Genomic DNA, 13,405 nt, shown 5'->3' on the forward strand with positions numbered 1-13,405 from the left:
CCGCCTGCAGTGGAGCAGCATAATCAGACACAACCCAAAGGGCTGCAGTTGTTATTCTGAACAACTCAAATGATGAACTTGAAATATGAGCGGCCCCCTTGCAAGTCCCTTTCTCATGCTGGGGTAGCAGGCTCAGGAAGACCAGCCGAGACTGCTCAGGGTAGGGATGCTGACCAGGACAGCTGTGCTCTCCTTTCCTTAGCTGCCTCTGTTTGGCACATGCCAGCCTCGATTCCAGAAGCAGGTATAGCATGGCCACCTCATCAGTGTCACAACCACATATCCAGAAATAAGTCTTCCAATTCCAGTTCAGTGAGGGGAGTAAACAAAAGTTCCCTAGACTAGCTGAGGAAAACTGTCCTTACCTCGGGTACTGCGAAGGCAGAATGGTGATGTCTGGAGCTGCACTGTACCAGTGTCCCCCAAACCAACCCATCAACACAATTAGGAACTCACAGCAGGGGAACAAAGGCAGGGCCACAGGCCTAGGGATGAAGAGGTATTAGGAAGTAGGTCCACTTGGAGGCCTCAGATGCTTTAAGAAGGGAGAACTTAATAGATATTATTACCCCTAGGCTACTTGACCACAGGAGCATGAGAGGGGGCAGTGGATGATCCATGGGTTTCTTTAAGAGGGAAGGACACTCAGAGCAGATGCAATGGCTGCCTTCCACAGCAAAAACCTATTAAAGTACATAAAAGTGTTTTATGCAGTGTTGTATTAAGAGATACCTCCTTTGTCCTGATACTTTGGAAAGTACAAGCTAGAAACAGAAGGACACATGTAAAAAATATAAGGCCAAATGAACTAAAGCTGAAAGTAAAAGCCTTGGAAAGATAAAATTACTTCAGTTAAATCTTTTATGAAACAACTTGGTAAAATTAGAGCCATCTGGGAGGTTAAGGAAATCTTCTTGTCCAGTGGAGGGCAGTAGGATTTGAAGGCAGCTCAGTCCTACCTGGAAGCCATCAGTCTACTGAACAAAAGTAACAGAAAAGAGGCATGGCCTGTGGATTCTGCTCCGAGCTTGGAAAGTACCACCATTCTTAGCTCTGACATCCAGCAGGCCTTTTTGTGGTAAAGGTGGAGCAACAGACCTACAATGATGTCCTACAAAACCAGTTAATACAAACACTCCCTGCCAGTGGGTAGACTGCAAGCCCAGACAGAGCTGGTGTGGCCGGCCACCTCCAACGAAAATGCCTTAGGAAAAACCAAAAGAACTCTGCTAAACACCATTGTCAGCTAAAAGGAAAAGAAATCCCTTTTAAGTAAACTATTTAACTTCAATAGGCTGCTTTTCTGCCAGAATTTTCAATCCCTCTGAACATAAGCCGAGCCACAGACTACTGCACGTATGTCTGGATCCTGGCTTTTCTTCCCCCCACCCCCACCGCCAAGAGCTTCAGGACCAGTTGTGGGCCAAAAATAAACACCATTCCTCAACCATATATGTCCACCAGCCCTGAGCTGGGGAGGAGCAGCAGGAGGCAGGTCAGCCTTGGCTGGGTACACTCTGTGGATGCCGTTCACCATGCACATAACCCAGCTTAACCGGGAGTGCCTGCTGCATCTCTTCTCTTTCCTGGACAAGGACAGCAGGAAGAGCCTTGCCAGGACCTGCTCCCAGCTCCATGATGTGTTTGAGGATCCTGCTCTTTGGCCTCTGCTGCACTTCCGTTCCCTCACTGAGCTTAAGAAGAACAACTTCCTTCTGGGCCCAGCGCTGCGCAGCCTGTCCATCTGTTGGCACTCCAGCCAGGTGCAGGTGTGCAGCATTGAGGACTGGCTTAAGAGCACCTTCCAGAGGAGCATCTGTAGCCGGCATGAGAGCCTGGTCAGTGATTTCCTCCTCCAGGTGTGTGACAGGTAGGCAGCTTTGTTCCTGAGCAGCTCTGGTTTTGCTGGTGCTGACTCTGGGGGAGGGGTGGGAGAACGAGGGAAGTGCAAATTATAAGATCAAGATGCCTCCTGCTTTGGGGCACCTTAGACTAGGCCCAAGGCAGATGCCCAGTCCCTGAACTCAGTGCAGCTCTTAGTAGATGACCTATCAGCTAACACTCCTCTCAGCCTTAGGGTCTCAAGAACTGCCTCTGTTGTAAAGGCACTGGGGCTGAACCGTCCCTGCTCTTAGGCAGCTGTCCTCTCTGGCAGCCATTAAGTGCTGGGTGGGTCCAGCTAGGCCTGGAGTTTCAAGGACAGGCCCTGGGAACAGGTTGCCAGATTCAGCTATCAGCACACCTCTCCATTTTGGCCCTAGAAAGGAGCCCCAATGTCTGAGAAATGCTGAGGAAGGATAGATTTAGCTGAGCCACACCAGATTCTGGAAGTAACAATAAATAATGGTCTCCTTTGAGGAACTTACTAATGTTCACAGTGGCCCTAGGGCAGGAGTTCAGCTTTCTTTTACAAAGGAGCAAACTAATCCTCCAAGAGGAGGTATGATTTACCCACAATCTAGGGTTGCCATATTTTATGGACTACCCAATTAAATTTTAATTTCAAATCAATATTGAGTAATTTTAAAAGTATGTCCCCCAAACATCCTGTATTGAAGCTTTCAACCGCACCCCCAACACAGGCTGGGCCACCAGGCCCGCCTTCCCCATCCCCCACCAGCAGCCAGGGAGCTTACAGAGCCCACCAGATTATCCTACCTTTGAGAAAAAGCACCAGGAGCATAACAAGCTGGGCTGGCTTCATGGAAAACTAGGCTCGGCTTGTTTGTTGCCACCAAGGTTAATATTTGCTGTTTGCTGGCAGCAGAACAGGAATGGGAGGAAAGAACCCCCCTCCCCTGCAATTCTTTTTTTGAAAACTGCAGGATGACAGAAGATGGACTTGGAGCGAGGTCCTGACTAGACCAGCCCAGGTTGTTTGGATGAGTTTTAACAAGGTTCAGAAATGAGGGTTATAGGAGGGTGAGGTGGGAGGAATTAGGCCCGAATTTTTGTGTTCTTGCTTTAAAGGATGAGGCTGAATTCCCCAACCCAAGGTGTAGAGTGGAACTCCTGGGCCATAGGATGGGTTTAGCAACAGGCTCTGGTGTCTCAGAAAGACGGAAAGGCTTTGAGTTCCCCAGCTCTGTTTATGTAATTAAAGAAAGCACAAGAATTTAAGGAAGGTATGGGCTCAGTGTGTGAAATGTGGCTGGGCCCAGTATATTTTAGTTCCTTCTCTTTCCCCAGCAAAATTGTGTGGACATAAGCCAGCTGGGTGCAGTGAAGGAACAAAGTGGGAGGCTGATGGGGAAAAGGACCAGGCCAGACTCAACTCCCTCTGGCTACAGACTCCAGACTCAGGCTCCTGTAGTGGAAGCAATCTGGTCCTGTTTGTTTCCAGGAAAGTGAGTTACAGCTGCACATAGGAAGCCCTGTTGCAGTCTTTTTACACCCCAAAGCCCATCTAATTCTCACAAGCCCATGAGTAAACATCCCACGGTCACACACAGGGAAACTAAGGCCCAGTGAGTAATAAGGTTAAAGACACACTGAAAATAAGCCAAGTCTAACTTTGGTCCAGATCTTTTCTCCTGCAGGTGCTGGTGAGACTGGAGCAGAGGGATCTCTAGCTTTCTGGGCCAAAAACTCTCTGGGTGTCCCTAATTGTACACACCTGGATGATGAAATAACTGCCCCCAGCCAACTGAGCTGAAACTGGGCTCTAGAACCAACACTGAGGCACACGTTCCGGGCTTGGCTTCCATGTCACTAAGCCATTCCCTAAGGAAACCCCTCCTAAATCCTGCCAAAGGTTTTACGGAGCCTGAGGTAAGCTTTGAGACCAGAGAAAAACTAAGACCACAAAAGAAAACCCAGAACCACAAGCCCTGGATTCACAGAAGGCTTGGGTCTCTGGGGGCCGGGTTCCCTACTGAGGTTCCTGAAACTCTGAGCGAAGAACCCTCAACATTAAGGTATAGTGGGGGTGCAGCGGCAGAAAAGGCTGGGGAAATTGTCCAGAAAGCCCTGTTGGAATCCTGGCTGCTCATTGCAGGCGACTTCCTCAAACTCGGTAAAAGGCAGAGTCCCCTGCCCGTGTAGCGTGCGGTCAGGTGCAATGAAGGAGTCGCGGCGGGACTGCGGCCGGCTTGACGCGCCCGTCTCGGCCCCGGGTCACAGCGCTCTTCCCGCAGGTGCCCCAACCTGGCGTCCGTCACGCTGTCGGGCTGCGGCCACGTCACCGACGACTGCCTGGCCCGCCTGCTGCGCAGTTGCCCGCGCCTGCGCGCGCTGCGCCTGGAAAACTGCGCGCGCGTGACCAACCGCACGCTGGCGGCCGTGGCGGCGCACGGGGGCGCGCTGCAAACGCTGCACGTGGACTTCTGCCGCAATGTGAGCGCCGCGGGCCTGCGCCGCCTGCGCGCCGCCTGCCCGCGTCTGGTCCTGCGCGCCGAACACAGCGCGGCCATGATCCCCGACCAAGTCCCGCGCCCGCCAGCGTCGGGCACGGCTCTCCGCAAGCTGCTGCCTAGCTAGGCCGGCCGTGGCCCTGGGAGAAAGTACCTTGGCGTCAGATCGTCCTGCTTTGGAGCCCGCCGCCGCGCCTTCTTGGCGTCATTCTTCCCGTCTGCACATTGGGGATAATGCCCATCTACCTCACATCATGATTTTATAAAGAGGATGAAGGCGAGATTAAACGACTGCATGGCTGGGAAACACTTTGTGTTCTCAATACCAGCACCATTCCCCCCTTTTCTGCAGTGGTGGGAGGCGCCTGCGTTATCTTCCGAGACTCGGACCGTGTGGTGGGTCTCCTTAACGGCGGCAGGCAGGGCCGGAGCTCACGGGCTGCGCCCCCTACAGGCAGGGGGCTCCGGCCGTCGCGCGCGTTCCTGGCGAATCAGGCGGAGCGACCCCGCTGCGGCCCGGCCGCTGAGAGCTTCTGCAGAGCGAGTCCTGCAGCGCCTAAGGGCTGGTTCGCGGCTTGGCCCACGCCACCCTGGCCTGCTTGCCTTTCTTGGGGGCAGATGTGGTCCTAGGAGGACGGCAGAAGCCTTTCCAGATAATCTGTTCCCATTCTTTCATATGTAAACTGAGAGTTAACGGATACTCTTAACCATTCGCACAAGGGAAAAGTATGTCAATGGGAGGAAAAAAGTTAACGATTTTAAAACAGCAGCAGTATCCCTGACTAAGTATCCCTAGTGATATAGCTCAGTTGGTTGAGTGTTTGTCTAGCATGCACGAGTCCCTGGGTTCAATTTCCCAGCACCATCAAGAGGAAAAAAAAAAAAAAAAGGATAGTAGTAGTGGAACCTTTGTTAAGTGGTGAAAAATGAGGTTTATCTGTTGGATTTGCTGCACGTGGGCACATGCCTGGACTTCCAGTTGTAATTTCAGGGCTTTACTAAGGGTTCTCTGCCACCAGTTCCAGGTACAGGGAACACTGGGTAAGTGGAAGAGGCAGGGGAGCAGCAATGGTGAGCAGTGCTCACACTCTGGCTCCACCCACTGCCAGCTGTAACCAAGACCTTGTCTGAGTCTGTAGCCAAGTGTTTCTCCTCTCTGTCATCCCGATCCCTAAAACAGGTTCCTTAATTTGTTGACCAAATGGGAAAAAAGCAAGGATAAAGGAGACAAATTCTGTTTTGGGTGGAGCTTACATTCTGGATAATTATACAGAAGTAGTGAGTACTGGAGGAGTTAGAAACTGTAGGGGAGATTTGGAGATTGCTGGCCAAGAAACGTGTGGGGGAAGGCACTTAGATTTGGGTTGACCACATAAACCTCATTGAGAAGGTGATACTTAAGACATGAGGTGAGCCAGGAAACCAAGTCAGCCATCTGAAAAATATTTCAGGCCAAGAGAACTGCATGTGCAAAGGTCCAGGACTAGGAGCATGGCTGGTATGTTAGGGAAACAGCAAGAAGGTCAGTGTAGCTGTTGCAGAGTGAGGAGGAGAGCCAAGTGGGAGAGATCAGAGAGGGAGCTATGATGGGACAGACTGTAGTAAGGATGAAATAAAAACTGAAGGTCAGTTTATCCCAGCAGGAGCTAGGGCCTAAGCACAGACAATAAAAAGGTAAGTCCCAGAAATTTCTCTAGGTAGATACATAGGCATCTACCTCTCCTGCCCTGCCCCACCTGGCAACTGCTGAAGGGCTTCTCTGCTCCTCCTGGTCCCCTGGCTGGGGCAGTGCTTACACCAGAACAAGGTAAACATCCAAGCCCTTTCCTGGCATAATCCCTTCTAATCTTGTGTGAAAAGCCAGACCCACCTTGCTGCCAGCTGCAGTGGAGGGGGATAGGCCACTGTTAGCTGGTGGGACCCAGGCTCCCTCCAGGTGACTTTCCAGTTTATCTTGCATTGCTCTGGACTTGAAAGGGTCCTTGCAGGGCCCTAATTCTCCTTCCACAATGGTGAACAGTGTTGAAAGAAAGCTTGAGCTTGGGGGGGAGGGGTAGGAGAGGATGTTGAATGTCTAAAACAGTCACTTTAACTCCAGAGCTTTGCTTTTATCATCTTAATAAGCCCCAATGCCCAGCAGGTCCTGTTAGCCCTAAATTGGTAGTTTAGTCTGGGAACAGGATCCTGATTTCAGGCCTAATGGATATAAGTCTGTAGTCCATTCCCCCTCACTTTCTAACCCTGACACCAAAGGCAGGTCAGATCTCCTCCTGATTTCCTTATGTTAATTAGGGGTAGCTAGAAAACCTTGTTTGTGGGATTTTTGTAAGGATCAGGATTGTGTTTGTAAAGCAGAGGTCACAGCAGGTTGAGCTTGAATGGGGCAACCTGCATCCCCCTAAAGTCCCTTTCCTATGGAAACTTCTGTAAATGACTGTTGGCTTTCCAGGCTAACCCCCACGTACCCAAACTATAGTGACCATAAAACCAAAGCTGTGCTGATACCTGTATCCAGTATTGTATCAGGGCTCTAAACTGGCTCCCACTGTGGCCAGGAGGCTTTGGGTCCCTGAGTCAAGGGCCATTTTAGGTGCTCCCAGAAGGTGGGCACTGATGAGTCACAACTCTGCACTCTGCCTTCCAACAGTAGCTGTTCACCTTCAGGAGGAATGCCCTGCTTAATCTGAAACACAACTTCCAAGGTCTTCTCAGAGGTTTGTCCAGGAGGCATTGAATGCTTAAATAATCAGCCAACTCATTCATCTAAGCAGCATTTATTTGGTATTGGCTGTGGACTGGGCCAGGCCAAGGGACTCAGTTCTAGTTGGGAGAAGATATGCAGCTGGGAGTGAGGGGTGTTCTTGAGTACATCTCCCAGCTTTGTGTGCACAGCTTCTCCAAGTTATAATTTCTCTGAGCCTGCTTCTTCATCTGTAAAATGGGATCAACACCACCTTCTATGTGACAGTTATGAGACTCAATGTACTGTGCCTGCAAGGCAAGAGCAGTTGTCCTCACATCCATAAGGGCTAGAAAAGTTGAGTGGCTGGCAGGACTCACAAGGCTCAGGCACTGGGAAGAAGCGAGACAGGTCTGTATGTGGGTGGGCCAGCATCTCTACTGGATGGAGAACAGAACGTTTGCACTGAGCCTGAGGGCTGCCTCCAGCTCCCTCAGGTTCTGTGAGAACATTGGTGTCAGCAGGTTCAGCTCAGCAAAGGCAGAGTCAAGAAGCACAAGGCACCACCAGGGAAGGTAAGCTGGGCAGATGAGAGCCTGATGGTATTCAAGAGCCACCTAGAAGTAGGCCACTTGTGCCCTCTAGACTCTTATTAATAAGACTACAGACTTTCCCTAGTTCCTGGAATGTCAAATCTTTTCACTCTGTTTTGGTCAAGGTAGCCAAGGTCACATGCAGGGAAAGCTAAGAATGACACGTCAGCACTTGAGTAGGATGCTGCTCTCTAGTTGGAAGCTGCTCAGTCAACCGCATCATGCTGCCTGGTGTGCATAGGACTCTCAGGCTAGCAGAAAGATCAGGCCACATTCACTTGGGTCAGGTGTTTCAGAGTCCCCAGGAAATGGGAGGTGATGCTTGGAGGATTTTTGTGCAAGGTATGTGCCTGTTTCTGCACAGGCTGAATGTTGGGAGGGAGCTGACTGAGCCTTCTAGGATCTAACCCAGTATGCTGTTGGTAGGCTGCTGCACCTGATTGAGTGCTTTCCCTCTCCTGGCCTTGGATTTCCATCCTGTAAAAGAGATCATGTGACCATTAGAGACCTCCCTTCCAGGTTTAGGATTCATGTCGAACACATACTTTTAGCTTCTTAGCAAAAGCATATCATGCTAAGTGAAATAAGCCAATCCCAAAGAACCAGAGGCTGAATGTTTTCTCTGATTTGCAGATGTTAATTCACAATAAAGGGGTGGGGGCTAGGGAAGAATAGAGAAGTACTTTGGATTAGACAAAGGGGAGTGAAGGGATGGGAGGGGCATGGGGGTAATTGGACATTATTACCCTATGTGTGTATATGATTACACAACCACTGTCATTCTACATCATATACAAACAGAAGAACACGAAGTTATACTCCATTTATGTATGATGTTCAAAATGCATTCTACTGTCATGTTTAACTAATTGGAATAAATAATTTAAAAAAGGACTAAAATCAGAAAAAGGGAAAAAAAAGCTAAAAACTAGGCTCACCAGATGTAGCCGTCATTGGCAAAGGCCACAAAGCTAGGAGGCCCATTACAAAGTCAAACCTTGAGAAGTATCTGGGGAAATCTTAAATTCTAACAGCAGGGGGTCAAACTTTTCTTGAAAACTTAAGGGTCAAAAACAAAACAAACGGGCTGGGATTGTGGCTCAGCGGTACAGCGCTTGCCTAGCACATGCGAGGCCCTGGGTTCAATCCTCAGCACCACATTAAAAATAAATAAAAAAAATAAAGGTATTATGTCCATCTACAATAAAAGATAAGCAAACTGAAAGTATTTGTTCACTCAGTGAGGTCAGCAAACAATAAACCACCCAAGTCTCTACAGGGCATCGACTACGAAAAACACCTACATGAGGCCCTCAGAGGGCCATCAGGATCCTCAGAGGAGGGACTCCCCTTGCCCCCCTCAACACACCTGAAGTTCTCAATAGTCAACAGAAGGAAGGAATAACAGCTGCTTTCCAGCAGAGAAACAGCATATTATAAAACCATCCTGACAGATTCCCCTCAGGGGTCAGACCTCCTCAGAAGCAGTCTGTTAGGCCTAACCCAGGAACCAGGACTCATCAGGGCCACCTACTGGTGGCACCAAAGGTCAAAGCTTCACAAAGGTAGAAGCACTATTTTCACTTGAAATAACCCTGGAATCTGTAGCCATATCCTTTAGCTTTGCATACCCTCAGTCAACTCAGCAAGAGGGGCAGTCACTTATCATTAGGAAGCAGCCCTCCTGACTTTGTTCAAGACCTCAGCAGCAGAGTCCTCTCTTAGAGAAACTCTCTCTGGCCCAGCAAACTAGGCAATGTCCCCCACCCCAGAGAGAGTGCTTCAAGCTCAGAGCCCTTCAACACTGCTACTAACCCAACTCACAAAATTAAGGGCTTGTCGCTGCCCAGAACACCCTGGGGTTCCCCAGATGCTGTGGTCTTCCTCTGAGACTCAATTCCAACTGAAGCCTTTTTTTTTTTTCCAGTGAAACAAAAACGTCATCATTCTCATGTTAAGTCTTCTCACTGGGCAAAAGCCATTAACCAGATTATCTTAGCTGGCAAAAACATGTTTCTTCTACTTTTTCTTTGGAAAAACAAACAAACAAACAAACAAACAAACACCTTCTACCTTTCTTGTGGAATGCCTCTGCCTACAAGGCTTTTTGCCTGGCACCTCACTGGGGCACGCTGTCGACAAAGATCCTGGCCCTGAAGTCCACTGGAAGCAGCTTCTGGCACAGACCTGCATTAGTAGAGGAGACAAGTCACCCAGTCCTTGCCTCTTCCTGCTCATGTTCTGGCAGCTAGAGCCTCATAGAGCCTCACAGCTGCTCTCAAGATGGCCCTTACCCCAGAACACATACTCATTCTGTCATTCCTGAATGCACAAACACATCACAGAGGGATCACACGGGCTGGGTCCAAGTATGAAGCGTGGCTCTTCCCTAGTCCCCTGAACAACTCCCCAAGGATGTGAAAGGCGCGTACTCCTCCTCACATTCAATCCACATTCATTTACTCATCCACAGTATGCCTTCCAGTGACAGCGGTCTTCTACTGCCTCCCACTTGGCTGCTCTCCTGGCAGAGTGACAAGTTGTTTTAAACTATCCTGTTCTTTAATGCCATCACTTGCTCATTCTGTCTTCTCCAGTTCTTTGCAGGCAGGGCCAGCACCATGTGGTGTTGGCTGGTGGAGCTGCACACGAGGTGTGCTGCCTGTTCAGAGGAGGAGGGGTGGTGCCAAGAGGCTGAACCAGTGGCTGACACAAGTGCCCTGGGTGAGGGAACAAGTGAGAGAGACCCAGGATGACAGAAGAACAAATGCAAAGAGGGTGTCTGAACCCTGGCTCTTATCATGACAATCTTCTGCAATGTCATTTCCAGGCGAAGCCCCCCTCTAAATGTGAAGAAATATTTCTGAATTAGTCAAAAAGCGAGAGTGACCTAAACCAAAGCTCAGTCCTTCTAGGCTGATGTCTACCTTGCAGGCAACTCATAGGCTGCAGTTCCACCAGAAGCAACAAAAGAAGTCCAAACTCTGATTTCTGAATCTGCTTTATTTCTCTGCATAAGGAACCCTGCACAGGCAATTCAAATTAAAACAAAATAAATATGTGAATATTCATGTAAAACTGTCCTTTCTAATGAACAATTATACACAATGTACAATTTCATGTTCACTGCGTGGGTTTACAAAAAGGTATCATTCCCAACTAAAAATGCACCAAAATGGTTCCATGCAAACCTATCAAAAGTGACCAAAAATATGGAGGGAAAAACCTGACTGAGAGGACTTTGCTTTTGTTTTGTTTTGTGTTTTTTTGTTTTGTTTTGTTTTTGTACAATCACAGAAAAATAAAAACATCTAATTTCTTTGTTAAATTTAGAGTAACTAAATGTGGCCACTGTTTATAATGTCGGTTTATGATCCTAAAACATCTATTTAGTTACCATAAAAGTATATCAACATCAAATTGGAAGTGAGCATTATTGAGAAAAAGGAGGGGGTGACAGCACCCACGGTCGTTCAGTAGTCAGTGTCAGAGCCCTCAGTGTTGTCCACGTTTCTTGAGAGCATGTAGTTGTCCATGTCGATCGAGCGGCAGTTGTTAATGGCATAGCGCAGGCGCTCAGCCATAACCAGCTGGCTGGAGTAGGGGGGCAGCCTCAGCTGGAAGAAGCACGTCTGTGAGGTAGGCAGACTGTCGTAAGGCTGCGGAGAGATAGACCCAGAGCCATGACTGTGGGCAGCAGGACGCCAGGAGGAGGAGGGGGGCTGCCCATTACCGCCACCCCAAAGGCACATAGGCATCACTGCATGGGCACTTCAAGTGAAAGGCAGAGACTAAGCCAAGACAGATTAGGCACAGGCTCTGCCTTCCTGTAGCTCTGGAGGCTTTTGGTGAAGACACTTCCTTCCTCTTCTCACCTCCTCCAAGGCCCATTTGTGGAAAGCAACAATAAGCTCTGGCAGGACTGTTCGAGAAAACATACTTTGCACAGTGACTGGCATGGAGTAAGAGTGTAGCGAGATTTGTTCCTGTCCACCGAGAGGGGGCAGAACTGAAGCCAGCCGCAGGGATTCCTCAGCACAAAATGTGAAGTGAAAGGAGCAAGTGTGTGGTGTAACTGGCTGTGGGAACCACCAGTGCCCCCTCCTTCTTTCCCTGTGCTCCCAGGGTGCATTCTACATTCTTCACTGGCCATCAATGCCAGCACTCAGCCCAGACGAGGGAGAAGCAGTTAAAGCCCAGTGCATGCACTTAACTGATGGTGATGCAGTCATTTAAAATGATACTCATGACAACAGCAAACCAGAAGAGTGCTTGGAACAGATTATGAGATTTTTTTTTAAAAACAGAGAACACAAAAATTCTAGATACCTCATTCAAAAATGTGTATAACTGAGGCCAAGACTAGGAAGAATTACACAAAGGTGAAAATGGCTATTACTGGAGAGACAAGTATGTATGTTCCCTGTCCCTCCTGGCAAACAACAATTTTGCAAACTATCTATTAAGGTTGATAATGATGTGACACTGTAATAAATTTTTTAAAAATTAAGTTTTACAAAAAGAATCTGCCCTCTCTTTCTTGCCCCGCCTCCTTTTGAAATCAGCTCTCTTCTCAGTCCCACACTCAGTTGGGCTGCATTTCAAAGCAGTGGGAGGTAGGTGGGGGCAGAGCCTAAATGCACCAGAGCCAGTGATGACAGAGAGCTCTAGTGCAGAAAAACTGAAAACAGCAAGGAAGGGAAGCACCACCAGATGGCTCTGATAACTTAAATGTGATACTGGAAAAATTATCTAAAAGCTACAAAGGAAATAGCCAAAGCAGTCAGTTTCTGAGGCTGACAACCCCCAGAGCTTATTGTTGCTTTCCACAAATGGGCCTTGGATTAGTGGTGGATTAACTCCTGGGGTGGCAGGAACAGCTCAGCACAGACAGACATAAGGCAAGGGTTGTTTTCAGAGCTGAATAGAAGGGAACCATTTCCTCCTCTCCACCACACTGAAGCAAGGAGACAGATTCACAACTTATAGTTTCTGGCTAGTCAAGCAGAAAATTTATGGAAAGGCTCTTTTCATAACTGTTCCTGCATATGGCATCTCCGGTGAGCCTAGTCCAGGAGCAAAGTACAGGCCTGCAGCCTCAAAAAGCAACAGGAGAGGCACAGCTTTGGCTACAGCAACTTCCATGAACGGTTGCTGGAAAAACATCAGAAAGGTGAAACTGGAAGAAGGGCCTTCTGTAAAGAGATCCCACTTACCTTAACACTTCTGATCATATACCATGTGCCCTGCTCAGAGACTGCCCGTTCCTACATAGGGAGGGCTTGGAAAGAGTGTGGTGGAGTCAGAGGGAACACCCACTCCCAGTTTAGTAAAATACGTGCTGGGCTCACAGGGTGTACCAAATGCTCGGGAGGCCAAGAGAAGGAGCTCTAACTAGGTCTGCCTTCAGGCATGGAGCAGGGGCACATGAAAACATCTGGGAAGGCTTCCTGGAGGAGACAGCACAGGCATTGTACTTAATGGACAAATAAGTGCTTCCAAGCATACATGAAAAGCAGTGTGAAGAACATACTAAGGAGTCAACACAAAACCACAAAAGTTTAAAAACAGCATAGTCTTCTGGGGAGAAAGGAAAGCAACCCATTTATGGCCAGAACACAGTAAGTGTAAAGAGGTGACTCTAGAAGGTGGGGAAAAGACCCCAGACTGTGGAGGTGTTTAAGGCAGCTAAGACTGCTGGCATATATTCTCTAGTCAATGCAGAGGCCCCTGATAGGTCTGAAAGGAGAGTGGTGTGGTCAAATGGATGCTTGAGAAAG

General features: G+C 48.7%; 2 protein-coding genes across 6 annotated transcripts in view; one reads left to right on the forward strand and one right to left on the reverse strand.

Annotated features, from left to right (window-relative positions):
• The first annotated feature begins 1,507 nt into the window (after positions 1–1,507).
• Fbxl22 (F-box and leucine rich repeat protein 22) lies at positions 1,508–4,733 on the forward strand. Its single transcript, XM_027926004.3, has 2 exons — positions 1,508–1,870; positions 4,137–4,733. The coding sequence occupies exons 1-2, from the start codon at positions 1,524–1,526 to the stop codon at positions 4,477–4,479; spliced, it is 690 nt and encodes a 229-aa protein (XP_027781805.1). The 5' UTR covers positions 1,508–1,523; the 3' UTR covers positions 4,480–4,733.
• Positions 4,734–10,608: 5,875 nt separating this feature from the next.
• Positions 10,609–13,405, reverse strand: part of Herc1 (HECT and RLD domain containing E3 ubiquitin protein ligase family member 1) — a 192,285-nt gene continuing 189,488 nt past the window's right edge. For all 5 annotated transcript variants that reach the window (XM_071608367.1, XM_071608369.1, XM_071608368.1 and 2 more), the window contains exon 78: positions 10,609–11,284. In XM_071608367.1, the coding sequence (XP_071464468.1) occupies positions 11,099–11,284 (186 nt within the window). In that variant the 3' untranslated portion in view covers positions 10,609–11,098. The remainder of the gene's footprint in view (positions 11,285–13,405) is intronic.

The sequence above is a fragment of the Marmota flaviventris genome, chromosome 2 (assembly GCF_047511675.1).
Source record: "Marmota flaviventris isolate mMarFla1 chromosome 2, mMarFla1.hap1, whole genome shotgun sequence".
NCBI classification, from domain to species: domain Eukaryota; kingdom Metazoa; phylum Chordata; class Mammalia; order Rodentia; family Sciuridae; genus Marmota; species Marmota flaviventris.